The following is a 27,158-nucleotide window of genomic DNA, read 5'->3' on the forward strand; positions in this document are numbered from 1 at the left end:
TTAGAATAATTTATCCCTCTTTAAGGTCTTATCTTTTCTAAGTAATAACTGAAACTCAAATTACTGCAAATACATCCAGTTTGTAATGTTTTCAAATATGAGCTACAAAGCTGATTTTATTCTTAACTCATCTTGCTAACGAGAGATCTGGCCACCTGTCTCAAAAATACTAACTTCTTCAACTGGACAGAACTAAATGTGCACACAACAAAATGCAAACTCAATCATAATGTTGGGTTTCTCAGTTAAACAAACGTCTGGGATGGCTTTGGACAATGTCCTTGGTTTATACTTAGCATGTGCCTCACTACAGAAGTTTGCCTTGAGACTGATAGGACCCTCCAGACATCCCCATGAGAAGGGTGCTATCACCCTGTGGGTTGGGGTCAGACTTAGATGGTGGCACGTTAGTGCTGGAGCTCGGTACAGTACCTCTGTGCAATGGTGCATGGAACAAGGGCTGAGCAGTCACAGACCCAGCATGTGGTAAGTCTCAGAGACCCTCACCCTCTGGTGGTGGAACCAGGGCAGTCTACTCAGGAGGAGACCTCAGGAAGGCACGTGGCCTGCTCTGCGTGTCCCCACTCCTGCAATTCAGCAGCCAAAGTCCAGCCCAAACCACAGGAGTCCTACTGTGCATGGTCAAATGTTTGAACTCACACAAGACCTACTGTGTGCAGAATCATATGAGCGTGCAGCCATGTGAGTTCTACTGTGTTGAGAGTTGAGCCACACTGTATGCTAAACCATGTAAGTCCTGCTGTCTGCAGACCTGTGTTAGCCCAGCTGTGCAGAGCAGTAAGGAGCTGAGTCTTACTCTGTTTAGAGTTGCATGAGCCCTGCTGTTTGCAAAGCTGAATGAGCCTTAATGTGCGTAGAGCCTGGGTCTGATGTGCCTCCAGCAACCCCTCCTGATGTTCTTACTAACACCTCTTACTGTCAGGAGAATTTCAACTCATAAGATCTTATTGGACAGAGTATAGCTGTCCCCTAGGACTTTAGTCTTATGGAAGTAAAAGGCCACACCTTTCTCCCCAAGCAGCTGGAGAGTTCAAAACCACAAATCTTAGTGTTAGTAGTCAAGTGTTTAACCATTGAAAAACCAGGGTTTCTTTCTAGGAGTATAGGATTAGAACTTGCAATGCATATTTTTAGGGAGACATAATTCTACCTCTAGAAGGTGGAGTGGGAGAAGGGAACAGAAGTGCCTGATTTGTTTAGGTCAACGGGGTGACTTCAGACTGTCCTGAATTGACCTCTGTAAAAGCTGTGCTTCCCAGACTTCTTTGCTGACTGTGGCCAAATTCTAACCCAACCCCCACATACATGAGCTAGGGTTGTGGGTATAACATTACACAACCCTCTACCTGTCCCCAGTGACAGTAGATCAGGCACCTGTCAGTGTGACTTTATTCAGGAAAAGGGTTTCTACTGATGTGACTGAGGCAGAGAAGGAGGCAGGACAGGTGACCCACAACACACCTTGGAGGACAGAAATGAACTATGTACTGCCTTGCAGTTGGTGGCACTTTGTTACAGCAGTCCCAAGTGACCCCCAGAGAGCCAGGGGCCCTGGGGAAACAGAGAGGTGTCTCAGCCAGTGGATGACCGTAACTGGCCCTTCTCCTGCCTGCTCCCAGCAGGCCAGCCGCTCTGACACAGCACGCGACAGTGACGAGGCCACACACTTGGTAGAGTCACTGCGTTTACTAAGTGCACAGGTCAGGCCGTCCCCCAGCCCCTCCACAAGTGCTCCCATCAGTGACTCGGGAGAGTTCTTCCTGATCCAAGAGAAAACGACAATCCATTCCCTGGGCATCTATCCCTAGAAAATGCACAGGTGCGAGTGAGGGCGCACAGGCGACACTGCAGATGACGACGCTCCGTGCGCACAGAGCGGAGTGCGTGGCAGGACGGAAGGCAAACCCAGTATTCTTTGGAGCATGAACAAAAGTGCAAAGCAGCCAAGGCAACGGCGCAGATGGAGGAAGCGGGGCCACGGGCAGAGCGGCCGGCTGCAGTGGACACGGGGCACGACACGCGTGTGGACACCCATGTTCAAGGGGTGTGGGTGCGCATGTGGGGCATGGACATGCATGCACACACACGCCGCTGAACAATCCTAGGTAGAAGGTGTTCCCAGCTGGACACGGGGCAGGAAGTCTGCATGTGCTGTGCAGAGGCTGCCTGTGAGGTACCCCCTTGTATGGGTGCCCCCACAGCTGCAGGCCTTCTGAGCGGACTCCCACAGGCTCCCTCCTCACAGCAGAGGGCACAGAGCTGGGTGTCCATGCAGCTAAGCTGTCCAGAGGCATGCTGGCTGGGCCTCTGCCCTGCAGGCCAGGGAGCACAGGGGTGATCTCCAAGTCTCTCTCCATTAGCGTGTACTAAGACCACCTCATCAGAGCAGAGCACTGGCTCAGCCCATAAGCCCCTCCTCTCAGCAGCTGACCTGCCCAGGGGTCTCTGGGGTGGCCTCAGGCACACAAAGCGACCTTATGAGCTAGAGGCAGCTGGGACTGTCTTCAGTCAGGCTCCTGAGGGCCCCCTGGAGCCCTTTGGGTGCCATTACACAGTCTAGAGGGATCCTACCTCTGGAAGAACTACATCCCAGCTCTGCTGGTTCCAGAAGCTTCCTACAACACACTTGCCCTTAGAGCCTGCTGTTAGCTTCACCAACAGGATGCACACTCCAACAAAGCCCTGGCCCCTGACTGCACTTCTGGAAACAGAGGGTCGCCCCAATGTGGGCTTCTCCAGATGTCTGAGGCCTGACCCCATCAAACTACCTCCTCCAGGAAGCTCTCCTTGCTGCCTCCCTCCCGTGGTGCTTGGATAGTAGGGTCCCGCTCTGGAAGGGAGAACAGGGGAGTCCCTAGGGCTCCAGCTCACCTTCCTATGGACCTGCACCAGGAGGAGAGGAGTGAGTGACTGGGGGACAAGAGGGTGACTGGGAGGGACTCAGAGTCTGTATGGGCAGGTGATCTCGGAGGAGATAGTGGGAAGTGAGGACACGGGGGAGGGAGGGAATCTGTCCACAGGTTGCAGGGAGATGGTGACCACAGGAGACAATACCCCAGGAAAAGGGAGCAGTCCATGCAGGATGGGGTCACACAGATCCCCAGGCTCCTTCCTCCCCCCACCCTCAGGTCTTTCCTGAAGAACATCCTTATCTACCAGACTACTCTCCTCACCCAGGGCTCCAGGAGGTCTGTGAGTTCTGTGAGGGCTGTGGCTGTGCACCGTTTATGGGTTAACCGGAACAACTAGCTGATGGTCAGTGCCTCTGCTAAGCGCTTCCGCTCCACTCTGGGAGGTTTATGTTGGGTTTGAGGCAGCACAGGATACCCTTCAGCCCTGGACAGGATGGTGGGGCTCCTCTCCTGGATGAAAGGGCCAGCAGGAGCTGGTCTCCTCCACATCTGAGAGTGGCTCTGCACTGTCCCTTCACCCCCATGGAGCCTCCAGAGCCCAGGACAAGGGCCTCAGGCAAGCACATGAATCACAAACAGGCTCCCCCCTATTGTAAGGGCTTGTCTGGATGGTTGAGTGACAGGCTCAGTTCAGAGGGAGAATTCAGGGTTTTTATCGTATGTGCCCCATTTAGAGGAGCCCTGGAATTGAGAGCCGTGAAGTTCTGGGCCTCACCTGATGACTCTCCAGCCTCCTAGCAAGTCTGAGGTAAGCCCTTCTGGGGCGGGGTGCCTCTGAGGGGGCAGCGTGGTGGCCACCAGGTGGGGCTCTGTGTGGGCAAGGAGAGGGATGGATGCTTCCCTCCAGGAACATGGGCCTGTGATTCTGCCTGGGCAGCGGAAGAAGTTTGGGGCAGGGGCTGAGTGATGAGGCCACTTTGCCCAGGAGGCCCAAGGAGTGAGCAGTAGTAACAGCTCTGCTGGCTGCCTCACAGTCAGACACCCCCACAACTCAAAGCCTCCCTGCACCTGGGAGGCTGTCTCTGGACTATTGAGAGACCAGCACTGCTGGGGTGTAAGGGGACCTCTGTCCAGTAAGTAGCTTGGATGGTCAAGACTCCATCCACCAGCAGCTGCTAAAATGACTCCACAGGCAGCTTGAAGGAGCAGGGACAGGGAGTAAGGTTCAGAGACAAAGGCCTGTGGGAGTCAGGACGGTGGCGTGGATGCGCATATCCATGGGGGGGGTGCTGTGTGCATGTATGTGTCTGCACGTGTGCCTGCATGTGCTGTAACGGGGCATGTGTGTATGAGCACAGGGGAGCCCTATTCTAACAGACACGCTCTTCTAGAGAAATGCTGCCACGTTCATCACAGAGCGGCTGCTGGGCCCTCAGTCACAAGACACACGCTCGCCCAGCGGAACCCAGAGAGCAGCCCGGACGCCTCCAGTCACTCTAGATGGTGGGGCCCAGGTAGTGAGTGGGCACTGTGCAGGGGTTTGTCTATCGCTCAGATTGGGGGTGCAGACCTACAGGAGGAACCCTCCTCTCATCACTTGCCCAAACATCCCCAGAACACCCACCAGTGGAGTTAGACACAAATTGTTCCAGGAACTAGGGGCCCAGGGTGGCCTCCACCTGCTTCCATGGGTGCAGATTAACAATGGCCAGACTTCACCCAAGGGAGAATACTGGCATGGCCTGGACACCAGCTAGGGTCCTGTGCCCAGGATATCCCCGGATAGCCTTCATGCAGGGGACCTCAGCCAGTCTTTGACACGTGTTTGCAAGGTCTTCAGTCCAAGGTCTGGGACTTCCTTATCCCTGGGGACACACAACTAGATGCATGCCTCTACCTCCTGGGGCTTAGAGCAAGAGTTAACCATCTCCCTGACTGTGAGCCTCTGAGGGAGCTGGGGGTTCAGGTCTGGTCTCCACTGAGGGCTGGCCCAACTCTGCCCACCAGGTAGTACCAGGTAGTGTCCACACCACCACGGAGTCCAAAGGTGGCAGCCACCATTCCTGTAACTAGGGAACTAGGGGACTGAGCAGAGGCCTGGTGTCTCCCTCCCTGCTGCACTGTCCCCACAGCTCAGCACTGAAGTCCAGCCCTAGTGGCCCCGGGCCACACAGGACAGAACAGCTGGCAGAGGGTCCTGTGGCAGGATGGGCCGGAGTCCGATTGCCTTATAACAGGGGCGGGAGACTCAGGGGGGTTGAGATCCAGCTGAAATGGGGTGGGACCAGACAGGTTGGATTGGGTCCAGGTACCCTAATGGCTTGGGGGATGCAGGAGGCTGCTACATCCCATTGGGGTCCCTGCTTCTCAAAGCTCTTAAGCTCAGGCCTTCCCAGAGCCAATTACCTGACCCCTTTCAGCAGGAGAGGTGACCTCCAACCCAGTTCGTCTATGGACCAACCAGGCTTCCATCAGAATTGGGAGCCATGAGAAATGCATGTGATTCTTCTTTTAGTGTCTCTGGGACGGGGTGGGGGGGAGTGTGTGAGGCTGTGTGGGGCAGTGAGTGGGTTTCAGCCGGGCACCCATCACGAACTCACTAGGCGCGGTCCCTGGTCTTAGGGATCCCAGGTATCTGGCCCTTGGTTCCAGTTCTCACCACCTCAACCAGGGCTTGTTGACACCTGCTGGCATCCACATCCTAAACAGCATGCCTCTGGAAACTCTATGAACTTTGATAAACAAAATAGTTCTAGAAAGGCTTCAGGCCTTTTGTTCATAGGGTCGCTATGAGTTGTGCTCGACTTGACGGCAATCAACACCACAACAAATGGAAAAGCTCATTTGGGGACCCAGATGCAGGGATTGGGGGCAGAAGAGAACAGGGCTCCTGGCTCGAGGTCCAGGAAGTGCCAGAGGGTCAGCCTCCCCAGGGTCCACCCAAGGAGATGCATCCCAAGAAACAGCACTCCCTGGTTCAGGCTGAGCAAGCACCCTGACCACTACCCTATCTTGTCTGCAGCAAATGGGGGGTGCCCCAGGTCGGGACAGGTGTCCACAGCTCTAATGAGACCAGCACTCAGGAATCCTCCCACTTGCACCCCGGCTGCCTGGCAGGCGCCCGGCCCCACCATACCCCTATTCTGGTGGTCTGTCTTTGGAGGTCCTGGCCACCCCTCAACATGCGCTGTGCAGAGCCGGAGGAAGAGGACTTAGGGCACCTGGCCGGATGGTCCCCAGAGTCACTGCTCTGCCTCCAGCCTGTTTCAGGGCACTGAGTCTCCCTTTCCAGTGACAGGGAGAACAGTTAGCTCAGGGCCATGGCTTGGAGCACCTTCCCCAGAAAAGCCATGACAGAGGTCAGAGGGTCATGACACAGCTCTGATCTGGTCTCCAAGCTGGGACACTCCTCCATTCCCAGACGCAAGGCCATGGGCTTGAGCAGCTTCCACCACGGATCATCAGGTACAGGACAAGACTGAGGAGTGCCTCACCGATAGGCCCCTGAAGGCCTGGGAGAGCAGACACACCGGGCTGGTCCATCCCCACCCAGGCCTCAGATGACTGCACCTGGCGTCTCCCCTGAGGGTCTCCATGGTCATACTCGGGGGAAAGGCCTGCCCTTCACTGCCCACCGCACTCACCTGCCCCCTCCCCCACTGTGCCTTCAGTCTACCCACAGAGGGACACGGGCTCCTGGGGCCTCCACATCGGCCACCTGGGGACTTGTTGGAAAGGGGAACAGGCAAAGCCTCACTGGGTGGTGTCCAAACCCTCCCAGGCCTCAGCCTCATAGTCAGACCCCAGCCAGGTGCCTTCCCTGGCTTTGTACTCTCAGAAACTGGTCCTCTGGCAACCACAGAGCTGGGGCTGCACGATGAGGCCTCACTTCCGGGAGCCAGCCCAGCCCACGTCTCCGAAGGGGCCTTCGCCGGTGGCAGAGCGCGGCGGAGGCCCACACGGAGTGCAGAGGTCAGAGTCCGTGTCCGACTCGCCCTCCGCGATGTAGGGCCTGACCTTGGCACAGGGCGCCACGGCTGCGTAGCCGCCCGCCAGCGTGTCCAGGTGCTCCTTTGACTGGGAGATGCTGAAGCCGCTGAAGGAGCGCTCCAGCTCCTCGTGGTCCACCGATGGGATGGAGATGGACGTGTCACTGTCCCGCAGGCCGCCGTCCGGGGGCCGAGCCGTGTCCTCGTGCCGCAAGAACTCCGCACTAGCCCTGTGGCCTCCGCTGTAGGCTGAGAGCGAGCGCTCATGGGTGGGCGGAGGCGGGATCCGCACCAGCGCCCCGGGGTCTCCCACGGGTGAGGAGCCAGGGCCCTGGCGAGGGCACCCCTGTGGCTGCCACGAGGTGGACGGTGGGCAGGGGCCAGAGGGGGCGGCAGGCGGAGCCGCGAAGTTCTTCTGGCCCATGGAGCTGGTGGAGCGCACCACCTTGATGACGCAGCCGCTTCTGCCCAGGTGCTCGCGGCTGTCCTCGGGGCTGTGGTACGGGGGCGCTGGCTCCGGCTCCTTTGCGCCAAAGTAGGCTTCAGTCTCAGTCGGGGGGATGCCCATTCGCTGCATGTAGATGTTCACCAGGAAGTCCAGCTTCTTCTCCATGGACAGGACCTAGGGGCACAAGGGCATCAGGGCCCAAAGAAGCCTCCTCTTCCCAAGCCCAGCGAGGCATGCCAGTACATGTGAACGCCCTCTCTAAGGGGTCTCAACAGCCTGCCCACTGTCCACATGGGACACTGTGAGGAAGGACTAGCCCTGCTCCCCCTGGTCCCATCCTCAGTGGGCTCCCACGCAGACCCCCGGAAGATGATCGTATGCAAGTAGGCTCCGAGGGTGAGGTGCAGGGGAACCCAACATGTGGGCTTCCTGTAAGTCCTTCAGAGGCAGCTTCCACCCTTTCCCAGATGGTGCAGGATGGGAGGAAAGCAGGAACCCCTGGAGCCCCAGGGTACAAATCAGGATGGGTAGCACGGAGGCTCTAAGCCAGAGGCTCTCCCCTGTCCCATGCATCCCAACATGCACCTGCACCAGAGTCCCCACTGAGCTCCACCCACACCCACACAACATGGCCCCCAGTCACCTGTGTCACCCCTGAAGAGCCCCACATGAGCACCAGCCCTGAGCACCCTAGAGAGGCCACTTGACCACTCTTCCTCAAACACCCTGAAGGATCCCCACTACCCACCTGTTTTTCCACCTTGCCCAGCCGCCCCATCATACTGGGATCTTCAGGTAACTCGGCTTCAGCAGGACCCTTGGCACGGTCCTTGTCTGCGATGGCTGGGCCCCGGCCCACAATCTGGTCCACTCTGCCAGGAAAAGACCCCAGCATGAGTTTGAGTGGACACAGCTAGGCCAAGCCACAGCCCCCAGGCCTGAGTTTCCTCAAGCCCAGGGCACCGGACACCATGTCTGATTCTGGTGCTCACCCATCACTTCATCCCAGAGCACTTGGGCACATTAGCGCAGAGTAAAGTGAAGGGAATTGGTGCTGGCCAATCGCACCTTGGGATGCCCCTCAAGCCAGGGCTTCTGGACCAGCCCTTCTGAGGACCGGGAAAGCCCTGCCTCTTCCTCTGTCCCCAAGCTCCTCCCACCATCAGTGGTCTTCATACTCACCCAGCAGGGCAGACTGAGGCCTGGAGAGTAGGGGGCAGCTACTGGCACATGGCACAGGGGCTGGCTCCAAGACCCTCCCCAGCTCTAGAAGGTCCTCCAGGCCTCACCCCATACACTCCCCACACCCCCAGCTTTACTCCTACATAATGTGCCTCTGAAAGGAGTCAGTCAACTGGAGTCTGGCTGGGACAGAGTTAAATGTCTGAAGCAAAAACGAATGAAGCAGGAGGGGAGAGGCTGGCTCCATGCACAGGTCGGGGATGGACAGCACAGCACAACACAGAACACGCAGAGGAGAGGAGAGACACAGAGCCACTCCCAACCAGAGTCTTAAGTGTGTGCAGGTGTGCATGAGTGTCACCACTGCTCATAGCCTCTGTGTATGTTATGCATCTATGTACATACCAGTTGCATGTGTGTATGCATCTTCATGCATGGGTGTGCATCCCTGTGTGCACACATGTTCTGGGTGGACATCAGGTACACGTCTGTGTATTGTGCAGTTCACACATTTGCACTGTTCACGAGTCATGTAAGTATGCACCGGTACACACGTGTAACTACATGAGCTATGTGTGTGCACGCATGCATCTGTGTACATGTACTGGTGCATGCACATCAGCTACATCTATGCATAAGTTACATGTGTGCACACACTTGTGTGTGCATGAATGCACTCACGTGTGCGTGTATACACTAGTGTGCAGGTGTGTCCTATCAGAATCCATGAGCTTATCACAGACAAGACCCCTGGGTCATGACGGCCATGCCTGCCCTCCGCCTTCCCCAGCCCACGGTGGGCCTTTTGACCAGGGCAGGTCACACTGCCTAGCAGATGTCCCATCACAGGGTTTCCCTGCAGACACTCCTGTGGGTCACCCGAGAGGAGAGTGGCTTTCAATCTGTTGTGTGACTGAGGCCAAGCAGGACGTCAAGCATCGAGAGGGAGATGATCCTGCACTGCCACCAGCAGACAGATGTGAGGAGAAATGGCTGCACCACAGTGGCCTGTGCCCACACATCTTCCTTCAAGAAGGAACAAAGAGGCGTGGGTCAGGTCAACCCTACGGGCACTGTTCTCGCCAGGCCAGTTTCACTTCCCTAGCTCACAGACCTTGTAGAGCCCCTCCTCTCTCAGATGGGGCCTGGGAGAGGCCCCCGCCCCGGTCAGGCAGCACCTCCAGAAAGCCTGTCTGCCTCATTGGAGGAAAAGTGGACGGATGCTTCTCTCTGCTGCAGGAGTAGAAGCAGTGGTTTGCAGCCACATGCAGCCAGCCATGTGCCCTGGGCCCATGCACAGTCATATGCATGCAGTGCGGGGCCTGGTCCAAGCAGACGCCATGGAGATAGGGGACTCTGGCCTTTCAGAGGGTCAAGGGTCGGCACATTCCACGCACGGTGCTCACCGCCTCCATCCACGCCACATGACGCAGTCAGCCTGCCCATCCATGGGGCCAAGGGCCAGCCAGGGCTGGGGACTAGGAGGGGCCTCCAAGGACCCCATGCCATCCACTCCCCAGGCCCCAGGCAGGGGATAGGCTGAACCCCTCCAAAGTCAAGCTGAGGAAGCCCCACAGGGCTTTACCCTCTGCTCTAGATGAGCACTCCCCACAGGCTGGTGGGGATGAATGAGGGTGAATGCAGCGCCTGTCCAGCTGCTGCTACTGGACCCCCTGGGGCAGCTCTGAGTCTGGAGCACAGAGTGAATGGAATGTGAACACGGAGCAGCACACACTGCCCGAGGTTGCGAGTGTGAGGTGTGTGGGGGCACAAAGGCGAGAGACTCAGGCCAGGCCAGAGGAGGGCAATAGCTCCACCTCAGACACATGCACTACCCTGGCTCTTCTTCCCCTCAGCCCTGCCCTCCCCCCTCAGCCCTGCTCTCCCTCTCCTCAGCCCTGCTCTCTAACCCCTTATCCCTGCTCTCTCCCCACTCAGCCCTGCTCTCTCCCCACTCAGCCCTGCTCTCTCCCAGCCCTGCTCTCCCCCAGCCCTGCTCTCCCCCCTCAGCCCTGCTCTCTCCCAGCCCTGCTCTCCCCCCTCAGCCCTGCTCTCTCCCAGCCCTGCTCTCTCTCCTCAGCCCTGTTCTTTCCTAAGCCCTGCTTACCCTTTCTCTTCAGCCCTGCCCTAGGCTCTCTCTCCCTCAGTGACTGGCCACTGTGGGGAGATGACCTCCATCATGAATGGTCCCGAGGGGCCAATACAGCTGTAAAATCTCTTCTATCCCATTACTCAGCTGGGCCTGGTTTTGAGGGGATCTAGATGGTGGCTCACAGTGCAGCCCTGGCCCCTCCACGGACATACGTGGTCATTCTCATGGCCACTGCATCCATTTGCACAGGACGAGAATATCCCCACTCCAAGGTCACCCTGGCCAGCAGCTGAGTCCAAATGACAGCCATGCCATGGGTGTGTCTGTGGGTGCCGTCTGGAAGGACCACCTTCCTACATGTCTGGGCATATTTGCTGCAGCATCCCTGCTTTTGTGAGGTAACCATTGGTCTCAGGCAGACGTTACACAAAGCCCACGTAGAGGGCTGCTCCTGGGGAATTCTACAAGTGGCATCACGGGACAGCTCAGCCCTCCAGTATCAGTGTGGTCCCACTGGCCAAGAACTGCCCTTCCTGACCCTGCCTCATGGGGAGGAGACCCTCCTGAGTGCCAGGTGGGTGAGCAAGATGCCGCGTCATGTGGCCTGGAGTGAAGGGGCTGGTCCACAGGGACAGTCGAGGCGCCAGGTCCTAACCTAGGAGAGTACTGGGGTGACTCTCGTGGAGGGCCCGAGGGTCCTTTGGTGGGGTACTTCTTGTGCCGGGGAGTTGAAGGGGGTGGGGGACCCACAATCATATCTATCCTGGCAGCGTGAACAAGAAAAGAGACACTAGCAAAACGCATCATGAAGCAACAGGACGGAGAGTGGCTGGAAACTGGTGAAAACAGGGGCAACCCCACAGAAACCACACGGGAGGTTCCTTACAGACACATCCCGCATGAGACAGAAGCAGTCAGGGCCGCACTTGCTTGACCCTGGACTCCCCAGTTCTGTCCGATGATCAAGCCAAGTGCTCAGCTCAGGGAGCCGGGGGCCAGGGGCTGCACCCCCTGTCCTCGTTGCGGGGCCTCCCGGTTCTCAGCTGAGCTGCCAGCATGCAGAGCTGGGGGTCTGTTTGCAGCTGGGCAGCAAATACCAGAGGTGCTGGCCACAGACAACATGTAACTCATTGTCAGCAGAGGACAGGGGCATCCTGGGTTCCAGGGTGGGCTGTTCAGTCTGTCTTTCCAGACAGAGTGGAGGAGAAGGGGAGACTTAGGACAGGAGAGCCTGGTGGATAAAAACATCTGCAGTGAGAGAGACGGGAGACACAGACCAGGGTGCACACACCATGATATTTTGTTACACATACACATATGCACAAGCACACCCCCCATGAACACACTCTAACTCACACATTTACACACACTCCTTTGAACACACACATGCACCATGTACACACTCTTCCATCTCTAACACAAATATATACACATGCTCACACACACCCCCTCTTGTATATCTGTACATATGCAAAATCATGCACACACTTTCTCTTTCTCACACACATATACACAGGCACACACCTACATTCTCTCATACACACATATACATGCACCAGTACATACATATACCCATAAGCACACACTACCTTTTACACACATCATACCTATACCATCATGCATATCCACACATTCACACTCCCTCACACACTCCTATGTGTATACACTTCAAGCAATACACTTACACTCTCACACACCCATGAAAGCACACTCCCTCATACACAATTACATTCACTTTTTATGCACACTTATGCATGCACATTTGCACTCTCCTATCAGTGCACACCCTCACACACATTCCCTCAAATACGTACACACTAACACTCCTTCACTCACTGCACATATACTTCCCCCCGCACTTTCATACAACATACAATGCACACTTCTCCATATGTCATGCACATATCCATTCCATCCCACTGCCCACATGTGCTCATTCTCATATACACACACTGTACACATACACTCATGCCCCTTCACACAACCCAGGCACACAGAAATACACACACACACCACTCCATCGCACATACCATGCACACACACTCCCTCACACACACACACTCCCTCACACACACAACCTCACACACACTCTCTCTCACACACTACCTCACACACACATACTCCCTCACAAACACACACTCCCTCACACACACACACTCCCTCACACACACACTCCCTCACACACACACACTCCCTCACACACACACTCCCTCACACACACAACCTCACACACACTCTCTCTCACACACTACCTCACACACACATACTCCCTCACAAACACACACTCCCTTACACACGCACACTCTCCCTCACACACACTACCTCTCACACACACACACACACACACTCTGCACGCAGTCACACACAGTTGGGACTTCATGTCTGCTCGTATGCACAGCAGTCAAGTCCAGCCAATGCTTGTGGAGGATGCTGAACACGGAACCATCTCAGCCTGCACCCAGAGCACAGAAAGGGGCACCTCTCACCCATCTCCCTGATGGGACAGCTTGAAGCCCAGAGCAGCCTCTGTCCCGGCACCAGAGGAGAAGGCAGGTGCACAAAGAGTGCACATGGACTCCTCTAATGAATCCTTTGCTCCTGGCAGATACTTCTGTCCAGGCCGTCTCCTCATAACCACAGCGTGGGGGTCCCACAAGCTGCTTAGAGAGGGCCGGGAGGGGTGCATTAGCAAGGTGTGTGATACATGGAAATAGCTGTGTGGCCTTCTCACAGGCTAGAGAAACACATCCTCAATGCGTCCGTATGTGGCCGAGTGCATGTGGCTGAGCAGAACAGTGTGCTGGGTGTGCAAGTGTGCTCTGTGCAGGCTGTATGTGGGTGTAAGGATGACAGCATGAGCACAGTTATATGAGTGTAAATGTATGTGCACTCCTGGGGCTGATCTGAACACCTGTGTGCAAGTGTACATTCACACATGTACATGTGTGTGCTCCGAGCACTTACGTGTGCTCAGAGAAATGCATGGGTCCTCACTTGTGTGTGTAGCTGTCTGCAAGCTGACTGCTGGAGACAGTAAGCTATTGTCACATATGTGAGGCTACACACAGAAATGCACAGGGGACTCCCCTGTCCTCCAGCTTCCCGCCTGGGAAGTAGGACTCCACGTCCGCCTGTTCAGAAAGAAGAGGGGACAGAGCAGGTGGTGTGACTGCTGCAGTAGAACCACTGGAATCCTGAGGCTTCATCTCTTAGGCGAGCTGCTCCATTCACAGCACACAGAATATATGCGTGCACAGATAGGCACACCAGCCATACACACAGGTACACATGTGTATGGTCACATATTCACACGTGCTTAAATGTACACACAGTCAGATGTGTATGCATAACCACATAAGATCTCATACACACGAAGAAACTTGCATGCATACACATTCACAGCAGCAATGTATAGTCCATGTGTGCCTACGTGTGCATGTGAATACACATAGTTCATGAGTTTGCTGTGCACATATGTGTATACAAGCACACATACACACGTGTGCTTGCAAGTACACACATAACTCTGCATCCAAATGTACAGACAAATGTGTATACATGTTCATCCTCATATTTCTATGTGTACAAAACAGGCTTACACTCATGAACACATACACCTATAAGTCACACACTTGCATGCACATGTGTGCATGCATACACTCATGGTCATGCACTTGCATTCTCACACACAGCACACACGTATACATACATATGCCTGGACACACATACATGCACACAAATACACATGCATGTATACAGAGCTGTGTATGTACTGCATGTGAGCATATAACATATGCATTGCACGTTCATGTATATACATGCACATACAGACACACAGGCATTCATATTCATGGACACACACAAATTCAAGTATACATACACATAAATACATATGCACAAGTGCAAGCAGATGTAAACACACATACATATACTCCCATATAAAGTCAAGCACACACATGCATGCACACACATGTAGTGTGGGGGCAGAAAAGGGAATGGTACACAAAGACACAGCACCAAACAGGCCAACTTGCCGGAGGGGAGAGCAGTGGAGGGGCACACAACACTGGGCAGCGGAGCAAGGTTCACTGCCTCGCCCCGTCACTGCTTCTCCCTGGTCACTGTCCCTTAAGAGATCCAGCCTCATGGTGCTTCGTCTGACTGTGACTGCTGAGATAACTGGCGTCGTGCCCACAGGACTGGGCAGGGGCTCTTGCCTGGACTGTAGGTTTTTGATGCGGGACAGCATGTCAAGGTGGCCAGCTGAGTACTGCTCGATGACATCCATCACATCATATGGCCGCAGGCTCTCCTTGAACTTCCGCTTCGATACCAGGAACCGCATGACACTGAGAGAGGATGTGGGGAGCTCCAGAGGCCACTCAGGCCCTGGCTGCCAGACTCACCTGTCCATCCTGCCCACAGCCAGGCCCTCCACTTTACTCTTCTCTCCAGATGTCCATGTGGGCCATGTGCCAAGGAGGTCAGAAACCTCACCTGACACCTGCAGCAAGGTGTGTGACTGCATAGACACCTTCACTGGCCAGACACCAGTCCACCCTCCACCACCCCTTGGCTCATAGGGCATCCTGTACCATGGCCTCCTTCTTTGGAAGGCTGTAGGTGTGCCACCACAGCCTATTCCTGGAGCATATCCCCACCCAACACCCACAGGTCCAACGAGACAGCAGGGGCAGCAGGGCCCACTGAGGTCTGGTTGCTCTTGTGTCTGGTGACCATCTGTGCTCTGGGTGATGGGCTGAAACGCGGCCATACAATCCCAACCCCAGACCTTCCTGATGCCCTTCTCAGGTCAAGGAGCTCCCAGATCTACTCTCCTTGCTTTCCCCAGCCCCTCTCAAGCCCCCATTTTGCCCCCCCCTCAATGTCTTACCCCTCTAAACCTTTCTTGCCCCTCTAAGCTCCTCTTAGATCACACACACTCCTCAACCTCCTGGTCCCTCTTAAACCCCCAGACTCTCTTACACCCCCAGGCCTTTCCAAGCTTGGCCCCTCTCAGATTCCACAACTGTCTTAGATCCTCTGACCCCCCTCAGATTCCCCAGCCCTTCTCAGAGCCCACCCCTCCCTCAGATCCCCTGGCCCCTCTCAGAGCCCACCTCTCTCCTGGTTCTCCTCACCCCCTTCATCCTCTCAGCATTTTCTTTGCCCCTTCACCACCTCTCAGTTCCTCCAGCCACCTCTTATCACCCTTAAACTCATTTGAACACCTCAGACTTAATTATGCAGCACCAGTCCCCAAAGCCCCCCTCCCTCTTCAGACCCACAGCTTCCCTCACCCCACTCTCCTCGACCCCTCGCCCTGTGACCTGCTCACCACACTGCTCGGATGCTGACTCGGAGCCCGGGCGTCAGGTCTTCAGGGACAAAGTCACAGCTGCAGCTCTTGTTGTCCTCCACGATGTCCTCCCCAGGGAGACTAGCTTCTGGGCAGAGGGACAAGCAGTCTTTGAGGGTACGGAAGGGCCAAGGGGCTGACGGGGTCAAATGGCCCTCCCCTCCCTGTCCTGCCTTCTGTCTGAAGCTTTTCTCAGCCAGGACTGTCTCCAGAGACCTGCCTATAGCCAGTACAAAGGCTTAGGACTTCCCACCTGGCAGCCCAGAGAAGAGGCGCTGGTTGACCCACCTTCTGAGTTCTGCCTTGAGGCTGCGCCCTTGATGCGGAAGGCTTGCCGTGCCCGGCTGCGATCCCCGAAGCTCCAGCTCTTGGGCACCTTGCTGGGACTGTCCTCCAGGCTTTGGTCAGCACTGGGGGACCGCCGCACTGTCTGGGCCTGAGGAGACCCTTTCCCCTTGGTGGCCACACCTCGAGGACTGGAGAAGACACGATCTTTCAAACTGACCTTCTGGCTGCTCCAGGGAGCCAACAGTGGCAGACAGACGAACACACACAGAAAAACAGTGCGAAAGTCACAGAGAGAATTGGTCGAGATATTCAGCTCAGGGCCAGGGACCCAGCAGTGGCCATCCGCTGGAGGGACCTGGGGCAGTAGAGTCACCCTCTTGGCAGCAATGTGGACCAGGGGAGAGATGGCACAATAAACTTCAGTAATTCCAACAACAAAGCCACCAAGTCCACTGGCAGGACATCCAGTCCAGCTTGGAGGGAGCCCACTGAGCTGCCAGGTCTATAAATGTTCTCTTTCCTGAGAAGCATCTGATGGATTGGGACCTTTATTTAGGTTTGCAGCCCGACCAGTTACATGTCACACCACTGGAGCGCCACAGATCCTTCTGGGAGGCAGCCCACCTCCCCGTGACATGCCCTCCACAAGGTGAGCCTGGGTGTCCATGCCCCCTGCATATATGTCCCCAGCAGGAGCTGGCTCTACCCTGACCTATGGCCACAGAGGTTTTTCTGCCCATCCCAAGTCTGCACAGACCTACTCCATGCCAGGGGTCCCCCTGCCAGCCAGCCTGTGTCCACTCCAGCTGACCACATGGAGTCCCTGGACTGTAGGTGCCTCAGGAAGGATTTTGCAATGGCAGCTGGCCTTGCAAGAAGAATGAGGCAGCCCCTGGCACGATCAGAAGAGAAGTGGGTATCCCAACCACCATCCCAGGGGTGGTCACAGTGATGGCCACCTCCACAGGACAGGGTGATGGTGTCCAGCAGGAGCATAAGATCTGAGTCAGAGGCCTATGCCCTCGATCTGGGATGTACCAGGCTTCAGGGGCCAATACCTCCTGCTCCCTCTCCAGCCCCTGCCTGAGAGGTGCTCAGAGCCACACAAAACCTTTTAGCACAGCTGAGCAACACCTCACCCTTGGCACCATGAGAGCCTGCTCAGCTGGCCTTACAGAAAGATGCCCGCCAGGGCCCTGTCTACAGCCTGGCTCCTACCTCACCCTCAGACCCTGGGCCATGAGGAGAGAGTAGGACAAGGGTAGGTACCACATGTCCATCAGCCCAACGGGACAAAATGACTGCTTCTCCCAAAGGCTAGCTCTCTCCTAGGGACTAGGACAGAGTGACAGGTGCCCCAGGACCAGCAGACAGCTCTGATGTGTTCCACTCAGCCCATGGGAGCAGTGATGAAGGCTTTCCTGCAGCCCACAAGGGGCGCCGGGTACCCAGCCTATTCCTTCTGTGCTGACCTTCCACCAGGACAGGCAGGTGCTACTGCTACTGCTTTCTTCCTGTCCCGACAAGATCACCGGCCAGACCCTGGGCTGGGGGAGTACTGACTGCCCAGGCCAAAGTCTAGATGCACACCCTCCCCACAACAGCAGACCCTCCAATCAACCTGCTGAGGGCAACATGAGCTCCAAAGTCACCTGGACCCCTGCCCACTTCAGTTTCTTGAATGTTCTCTGACTGGTTCCTCTGTGGGAGAGCCAGAACTCCCCAGAAGCAAAGCCAGGGGGCATGGGCATCACAGCCTCCAACATGAGTCCTCTTCAGGTCCCCCGGGGGAAGCGATGATGGCTGGTCTGACCCAGAACAGTCTGGAGTCCCCGTGAGCTTCTGCGGGAGCCCCTGCTGATTGCTTGCAATCCACCCCCACCCAGACTGAGATCAAGGTCTTAACCTCTCCATGGAGGGTGTGCTGGGACGGTGGGTGATAGCTGCACAGAGAGAACGGCCTTTGACAACAGCCACTGGGCAGGCCTGCACACATCAGGGTGAGACTGGGGGGGACTTCGGGCAGAAGGAGGAAGTCCAGAGCCAGTGGTCAGTGTCTGGCTGTGAACTGCCAGATATGACCAGGGAGGTAGGGCCCAGGGGACTGTGTCCCAGTGGCCTGTCCGGCACCATACTGCCCAATCTACTCTGGGCCTCTTGGCCTGCAGGTGGCACCACAAGACAGGATGGGGATCCTGGCAAGTGGATCCTGGACATGTCTCTCCATCATCCAGCCTCCATGGCCTGCTCGACCAGGTCCCCTGGTGCAGCCACTCACTGGCTCTGAGCCCACCTGACTCCTGTGTCCAGGTGCTCACGCGCCTGTGTGGGGTCCTGGCCTCACTCAGTCCTTATTCCCACCGACCCACCGGAGGCTAGGACTCTGAGAGTGGGTGGTGTGCACAGTCACAGGAGAGTGAGCTGGGAGAACGAAGTGACCCAGGGTGCGACTCGGAAGGCTGAGGGCCCAGCGGGGTGCAGGGCCCAGCCCGGGGCAGGCGGATCCCTAAAGGAGCTGGCAGAAGGATGGGGTGATCAGACAAAGGCTGCACACGGCGGGACTACCCCTGACCCCTTGGGTCTCCACAGCCTGTCCACACCTCTGCCTGAGTGGTGCCCTGTGGCCAGCAGCACCCAGGTACAGAAGCTCAGAACAAGCTATCAGGATGCAAGCAGGCTGCACCCCAAGCCCCATCTCTCACTTCTGGGGTACCACAGCCCCTACAAACATGGACCTCTGACCCCTGCAAACCGCGGGCTCTGCCTGAGGAAGATGCTTCTGGAACATGCAGAGACAGAAGCACAAGCATGCTGTGCTCCAGGTCCAGGTGCAGAGCTGGCACCGACCACATGCACACAAGGTGGGAGACGGGCAGTTTCTGGACATCTGGGCCCACTAGCAGGAAGGGGCGAGAGAGGCCGGGTTCTGAGCAAGCAGGACGCACGAACCCACACTAACAGATGGTGGGCAGAGGAGCTGGGGAGGCAGGTGAAGAGCCGGGGGAGCTGAGAGTGGGAGTAGGGCACCATCCCCCACGCGTGTCCAGTCTTCACGGGCTGTGTGCAGAAAGGGGTGACATATGGCTCTCTGAATAAAGGAATGGGGAGCCCTTGGGGCCGGCATGGGATGGAGTACTACATACTAGAGGTGCTGGATCAGTGGTGGATCCAGCCCAGCCATCGGGGGCATGGGGAAGACCACCCTCATGAGTGTGCAGCCCCAGTTTCATCAAGGGGAGAAGGGGTGGGTGCAGGGGGCCCTGGCCTGGCTCCATGCTGCAGTCAGGAAGCCTTCTTACCCCTGCACCCAGCTCTCCACCCTCACTGCTGGCACCACGGAGGTAGGAAAGGGCCGAGGCCGCAGGCAGTGCCCCTCCCTGTCTAGGAGCTCTAGTAAGCGGAGTGGGCAGGAGGGACAGAGCCGTGCAGCGAGCCATCCGTGCAGGGTCCGAGGTACCTAGAGTGTCCGGGGCAGCATCCACACAGGGACTCTTTGCTCAGTCCGCCTCTAGTGGGAACGAGGAGAGCACAGTTAGTCCACGGCCACTGCTGGGCCGCGTGCAAGGCGGTGCGGGGACCCGGGGCACCCCCGGAGCCCTGGCCCTGCCCACCTGCAGCCCCACGGCTGGGAAGCAGTATGAGAACAGCTTCCTGGGAAGTCTCAGACCTCCCTGGAAAAGAGGCCTCTATTTTTGGAGAGAAAAAGAAAAGCCTGCTTTTTCCTCCAAAAATATCTTTTCCTTCCAAAGCTAGAGCAGGGATTGTGTCTTTGCAAAGATGTATTATCTTTTGCTCTGTTCATGCCAACAAACAAATAATACATACACAGAGACCACCAGGACGCAGCGCCGATGCGTGACCCAAGATTGCTGGGCAGAGCACACTTTTTTTGGGGGAAAGGCTCGATCCCTCACTTGCCTCACACCAGACAAGGGTCGTCAGTCTACCCAAGAAGGCAGCATCTGAAGGAAGAGTCTGCGCCTTGGGCACCTGGGCATCAGGGATGCCAAAGTCAGCCAGTCTCAGTCTCTCCTTCAGGGGATGATGATGGCACTCAGAAGAGCCCCCTGTAGTGCTTGCAAGAAGCTTGCTGCCAGAGAGAGGCCAACCTGCCTGGGGAGAGCCCACAGCAAAAGCACTGACCACTATTAAGACCGTCCCATGGCCCTCTGCCCCCACTGGAGGTCCTGTGTTCTCTCTGTGGAAGAGCCCTCAGAAGCCAAAATGAAGACACGTACAATTATGAAAGGTGTTCATGTCCCCTCTTCCCCAGCACTTCAGGTCTGTTTCCTCTAAGACAATCATTCTCAAACTTTGCCAAGGAGCCCAGGAAGTTCAAGGGAGAGACAAGGTCACAGGCTCAACACAGCTATCTCCTACAGAACTTTCTGTAGGGCCCAGCCATGCTTCCTGCCTCTAAGTTCATGGGAAGTGTTAGCAATTAGTTACCGATTGGAATCTCCTGTCATTGTCCAGCTTTCTGATGCACAGAAAGTGATTGTGAAGACTAGGGCCTGGACCAGGTGCACCCGTCTCCAGACTGCATTATTCCTTTTCAGTAAGTACTCTGGAGAGGTTCCTGACAGTAGATTTTCCCAATGCAATTTGTCTTTTGATTTCCTGGCTGCTGGAAAGAAGAGTATTTGGGTTGAACCATAGGAAACTATCAGTATCTAAATATCATTAACCTTAACCTAAAACCTCAGTTCGTTGAGCTGACACAGGAACTGCAAAGATGCACTTGCACTTGGCAAAGAGTATGAGGATGACTCAGGATAAGGCAAGAGTTCCATCTCTCAGAGGCTCCATGGTGTCGACAGGACTTGCAGTTAACTCGATGGCACCTAACAACAGCCTAAAACGGACTACTGTATGTGGGGCAGTATAAAGGAGCCTCAAAGAGAATTGCAGTGTTTGCTTTACTAAAGATTTGAGACTTTCTTCACTTATTCAGCTCCTTTGAATCTAGTTTTCTCTCATCTTGCTTACTTTAGACAACCTGTTATAGGTGTTAAACTGATAAGTTAGACCCTAGGTGGAAGCACACAATGAAATAACTTGAATTGCATTTAATATCCTTGAAAATCCTGGTGGGTTTACAGACTTCGACTCCCTCCTGGTTAAGTGATTCTGGGTAAGAATACACAGAAGTATGCATGGTTTTGGTTTTGGGGGTTTTATTACCTTCTAAACATCACCTTGGGAAGCAGGAGTGGCATCCACTTCTTAAACAACATGCCTCTGGAAACTCTCTGAACTTGGATAAAGGTCAATATCTATAGAAAGGCTTCAGGCCTTTTGTTCATAGGGTCGCTATGAGTCGTGCTCGACTCAAGGGCAATAAACAATCAACAACAAGTTGGTAGGATGTGTTAACCTTTCTGCCCATTATCCCACAGTGCATGCTGCCATCTGGTGGGAGCCTATAAAACTGCATAGATTTAAATAGGTCTGGGGAGACACTTCTCGCTGTTTGCATCAGGAGTGACAAACCATGGACAGGTTCACGTTGAAGCAGAAGAAAATTAGAACAAATACACAAGAGTCAAAGTGTGACCTTGAGTCTATCTACCTCACCAGAATTTAGAGACATGATGTGTTAAACACAAATGACCAAAGACCAGATGGGTTATGTGATGGCATCAAAGACACTAAACATGAACAAAGCAAAAGATCGGTAAAAAGTCAAGAGAGAAAGATCAAAATGAATGTCAGAAGAGATTCTGAAACCTTCTCCAGAATGTAGAGACGCTAAAGAAAGAAATGCTGAAAAGCTAACAGAAGATTTCAAAGGGAAGCTTGAAAAGAGAAAGTAAAGTATTAGAATGAAATATGCAAAGACTTGGAGTTAGAAAATCAAAAGATAGAACACACTAGGCATTTCTCAAGTTGAAAACTGGGAGGGGGGGAGGAATTCAAGCCGTGAGTCGCAATTGTGAAGTATTTCATGGACAAAGTATTGAACGATGGGAGAACCTGGGCAGAAGGATCACATACAATCGCCGCACCAGAAAGAACTGGTCCACCTTCAGACACTTTGGGATCTAGAACCCAGAAGACTGAAGGGAGAAGCCCAGGCTGCACTGGTGAGAAACAAGCTACGAAGCATGGATAGAATAACAATCGAGATATTTCAACAAATTAATTCAGCACCAGATGTGCTCACTCATCCATGTTAGGAAATTTGGAGAGTTACCTGGAAATGGACTAGAAGATATCAGCATTTGTGTCCATCCCAAAGAAGGTGACCCAACAAAATGAGAACTTATAGAACTCAACCATTAATATCACATACAAGCAAATACTTGCTGAAGGAAATTTTTAAATGGCTAGAGCAGCATATCAACAGGGAAGTGACAAAAATTCAAGCCAGATTCATAAGAGGATGTGAAGAGTGAGAAGAAGCGGGGAATGAAGAGGACTATCACTGTTGACGTAAATGGCTCTTGACTGAAAACAGAATACCTGAATGAGTACCTTTGTTTCACTAACTATTCAAAGGTCTTCAACTGTGTAAATCATAACATTGAATAACACTGCTGACAACAGGAAATCCAAAATACTTAATTGTGCTAATATAGAACCTGTACACAGAACAAGAGAGACACTACACGGCTTAAAATTAGGAAAATTGTAAATCAAGGTTGTGTTCTTCCACTGCATCTACTCAATAAACATGCTGAGCAAGTGCCCTAACCTGGATTATACCAAAAAGGCAACAGGAGCTGAAAAGATGAATCAACAACAGCGATGCTCCGATAACAGCCTTGGTTGCAGAAAGCAAAGATCTGAAGCACCTACTGATGAAGCTTAAATGCTATACTTTCAGTGTGAGTTACAGTTGAACATAAAAAAACCAAAATCCCTGGGCCTATAAATATCACACACACAGAGAAAAAGGTTGACGTTGCCAAGCATCCTTTTATCTGGATCCATGACCAGTGCAGCAGTCATTGAACCCAGCTGTGTGCCGCCCCCGATGCACCTGCTCTGCTGCGTCTCTCAGAAGTGCTGCTGCTACTATTGTTGTTAAATGTCTCTGAGTTGAGGACCCTCAGGGACCCTATGGACACAGACCCAATCCTTCTCCTACCCCTGGCTATCCACATCTTTTTTACATACTTGAGCCCATTGCTACATACATGTCAGTTTAAAGACCAAGGTGCGTCTGACCCAAGCCATGCTGTTTTCAGTTGCCTCATATGCATGTGAAAGTTGGACAATGAAAAAGTAAGACCAAAGAACTGACTTGTGAGCTGTGACTTTACTAAAAATCCTGGCTATTCCACGGATGTCAAAGGAACAAACAAGTCTATTCCAGATGAGGTGTAGCCCGAGTGCTCCTTAGAAGTATGCATGGTGAGACTTCATCAGGAGAGATCAGGCCGCCATGCTTGGAAAACAGAGGGTGAGTGACGGAGACTCAGGCCTCCATAAGATGGAGTGTACAGAGGCTGCAGCAGGGGCCCCAGGTCCAGCAGACCGTTAGAGGGTGCCAGGAGTTCTGCCATGCACAGGGCTACATGAGTGAGCACAAATGTGACCACACCTGACAACTGGATCCAAAATCCTATCACCTAACAAATAGATTTCACTTCATAGAAAATTTCTTCCATTATAAAAAAGACACAGTTCCAACAAAAAATTGAACAAAAATAAACCAGCTTTAGAAGTCTTCAACAGGAGGCTACCCACCACACTCTGGGCCCTGAGAATTTCTTTCCCATTTCCCCAAAGCTCCTTCTCTGCCTTGTAAATAGATTCCAATGCCACCAAGTTGGCCAAGGTGCATATTCCTGGACCTGCATCTGAGGCAGAACGTTGTACACTTGAGCTGAAATGGTGTGGGGTGGCTACCACAGTCAGACATGGTCACTGGGCATCTAAGTGTAGTTGGAAAGACAGAGAGGACTGATTTCCTACTTCATGTCACTGTAACAAGCTTTTAGCTAAACAGCCACAGTGGTTGCTTCCTCCTGACCAGACAGACAGTTCTGGAGACTCAGCACTCTGGGAATGGGAGGGGTCCCAGCAGGGATTGCGCTGAATGTGGCTTCATTGCTGGGGTGCCAAGGAACTCTGCTCAGAGCATGTGATGCTGCCCAGTCTCCCAGGCCAGATGAGGGTGCTGACCATGTCGACACTGGGTGGTACATACCCCAGATCCTAGCCTGGGGCCCAGTTGTCCAAACACCTGCAAGACCAGACAGGACAAAGACAGGAGGACATAGAGGCGCTGCCGTCCAGAGGTGGAGGGAGCGAGGAGAGACAGATGCTGGGAAGGGGTCCTCCGGGTGTGAGAGGGACCGTGAGGCTGGTACAGGAAGAACAAGTGACGTCACTAGAGCCCACACCCCAGAGTAGTAAGTCAGCCCAATCCACAGTGCCACTTTGCACTGCCCAGGGCCGACCCATCCCTGGGGCATTCTGTGCCAACTGAGGGCCACGCCAGGGCCTGAAGAATACAGGGCAGCTCCCATGGGTTCCCTCACAGGGAGGGTGCCATACCCAAGGGGCAGGCAGAAATTCCCACCAATGGAGATGGCATGTCTAAAGGGTTACTCAGCCTTCAGGCCTCTCAGAACCAGGGTCAGGTCAGTCCACGCAGTATCAAGCACTGGACGGATTTCCAATCCTCTGCTGTGGACACCCAGGACAAGCAGGTCCTGGGGACCAAGTGAGGGTCTTCATTCTGAGTCCACTCCTCCTCCACACTCACCAAGCCTCTCCGCAAGCCAGGAGCCTCCTCAGAGCCTGAGATCCTCTGCTCAGACACCACCTCCCCCAATACCACCTGAACACACACCACAAAAAGATAGATCTACTGGGTGGGGGGCAGGGCAAAGGACAGGAAACGGAATGCTCCACAGAGAACTCTGGAAGGGCAGCATGGACTAGAGCACCCTCCAGAGAAGCCTGGAGTGTGAGGAGGACGTGGAACACTCCACAGAGACGCCTGGAAGGGGAAGAGTATACAGAATGTTCCACAGAGAAGCCTGCAGGTGGGGGCAGGGCACAAAATGCTCCACAGAGGAGGGGGTGGAGGCCACAGATCTGCAGAGATCTGAGGAGGGGAGGGCAGAGAACACTCCACAGAGAAGGGTAAGGAGACAAGGCTCAGAAGATTCCACAGAGGACCCTGGAGGGGGTGGCCGGACATGGAAGGTTCCAGCGAGAACCATGGAGGGGGGCGTAGAACAGTCCACAGAGCACCCCAGGGAGCCCACCTGTGTCCTCACCTGCAGTCCTGCTTTCAGTCCACCAGCTCATTCCCACAGACAGTGCAGGCATGACAAGGGCCCAGGCAGGGCAAGGACAGTCACAGTAAAGTGAGGGAAAGAGTTTGGGATTTGGGAGAGGAGAAAGCAGGGATGGGGGGAGAGAGAGAGCGGCTGAGACAAAACTGTTGCAAGGGGGTTAAAACCATGGCAACCAGCATGAGAACTGAGTCAGGTAGAGGAGCTGTGGGCACCCGGGTAACCTCCCTGGAGAGGGCTAAGGGTGAAGGCAGCCTGAGAGACACCTCCACCAGTCAGAGCAGGCTTGGACATGGCCAGTCCACCTTCCTCATGTGCAAGCTCTCAGGAGAGGTCAGGATAGTGATGGTGAACTATGACAAGTGTCTCCAGGTGAGCTGCGCATATGAGCCCCCACCCTGTCCTTCCAGTCCACTCTCCATCCCCTGTGCCAGCCTAGCCAGAGGTCAGCCTCAGCCAGTGGTCAGCCTCCAGGACACAATGGCCTGACTCCACCCAGAATGCCTGGTCCCCAACAGAGCTTTGTGGCAGCCTCACCATGCTCTCTCTTTGGGGATAGAAGGTGGAGGGGGGCCTTGCCCTCCCAAGCCCCTCCTCAGCAGCCTCAGAAAAGCTAGTCCCCAGGGGATGCTGGACAAGAACATCCATCCAGTCCAGACCTACAGCCTAGGGTGGACACTGGGCCACAAAGAACTCAGTGGAACCAGAGGTCAGCAGGTCAGGCACAGGTAGCCTGAAGGCAGTCAGCTTTAATGTCTATAACCATTAGGGGACCAGGATGCCCCATTTCAGCTGGACAGATTTCTCATGGCCACTTCTTGAGACTGTTATGTCTCTGTACCTGTCTGACTCAGCCAGGTCAGTCCTCAGAAGGTCACCTCCCTGCCACCCGCACAGGGCCAGAACGGTGGGCCACATCTGGCAGCTCCTAGCCAGACTGGGAAACACAGAAAAACCAATCCAGGGGAAGCAGATGTGAAGCCCTCACCGGATGGACAAAGGGCCCCAGCTGCCTTCTGCTCACTCTGGAGACCCTGGATGGGACCCCAGTGATGCACTCTAGAAAAATCATTTGTATCTGCTCAGTGAGCTCCCATCTGAAGGCCACTGGCTGACAGAGAGCTGGAGAGTCCCAGGGCTCATGGAGCCCCCCACCTGCTGTCCAAGTGCTATAGAGGAAGCCCAGGTTTGAGGAGGCAGCAGATGCAGGAGAGGTGTTAAGGAGCCAACTTCACCACCAGCCACAACATCACCATCAGCAATCACTCACATGCACACATGCGACCTGCACCCCCAGGGCAGCCCCCTCTGCAGGACACATTGACACAAACAGACACACCTCATACTTATGCAGAGCATGCCTTGCACACACAACAAAGCATGTCTCAAACACACAGAGAGCACACATGACAGAGCACACACAGTACAATATACCTCACACACACAACAGAGTACACATGGCACAGCACAACTCACATATAACTGAGCACACACAGGAGAGCATACCTCACACACACAACAGAGTATACCTCACACACGTGACAGAGCACACCTGACACCTGACAGAGCACACCTCACACACATGACAGAGCACACCTCACACACACGATAGAGCACACCTCACACGTGACAGAGCACACCTCACACACACGACAGAGCACACCTCACAC

At 54.6% G+C, this 27,158-nt stretch overlaps 1 protein-coding gene across 4 annotated transcripts in view; it reads right to left on the reverse strand.

Annotated features, from left to right (window-relative positions):
- Nucleotides 1–6,758: 6,758 nt before the first annotated feature.
- The window catches only part of KCNQ2 (potassium voltage-gated channel, KQT-like subfamily, member 2), a 56,138-nt gene continuing 35,738 nt past the window's right edge, over nucleotides 6,759–27,158 (reverse strand). For 2 of the 4 annotated variants that reach the window (XM_006896885.1, XM_006896883.1), the window contains 5 exons: nucleotides 16,232–16,455; nucleotides 15,923–16,031; nucleotides 14,802–14,933; nucleotides 8,059–8,182; nucleotides 6,759–7,484 (listed from right to left, as the gene is read on the reverse strand). In XM_006896885.1, coding sequence (XP_006896947.1) covers nucleotides 6,759–7,484; nucleotides 8,059–8,182; nucleotides 14,802–14,933; nucleotides 15,923–16,031; nucleotides 16,232–16,455 — 1,315 coding nt within the window. Of the gene's footprint in view, nucleotides 7,485–8,058; nucleotides 8,183–14,801; nucleotides 14,934–15,922; nucleotides 16,032–16,231; nucleotides 16,456–19,688; nucleotides 19,728–27,158 lie in introns of all 4 variants that reach the window. The other 2 variants (XM_006896882.1, XM_006896884.1) reach the window with 2 other exon arrangements.

Source organism: Elephantulus edwardii, unplaced genomic scaffold (genome assembly GCF_000299155.1).
Source record: "Elephantulus edwardii isolate Elephantulus edwardi_28Jun2011 unplaced genomic scaffold, EleEdw1.0 scaffold00193, whole genome shotgun sequence".
NCBI lineage: Eukaryota > Metazoa > Chordata > Mammalia > Macroscelidea > Macroscelididae > Elephantulus > Elephantulus edwardii.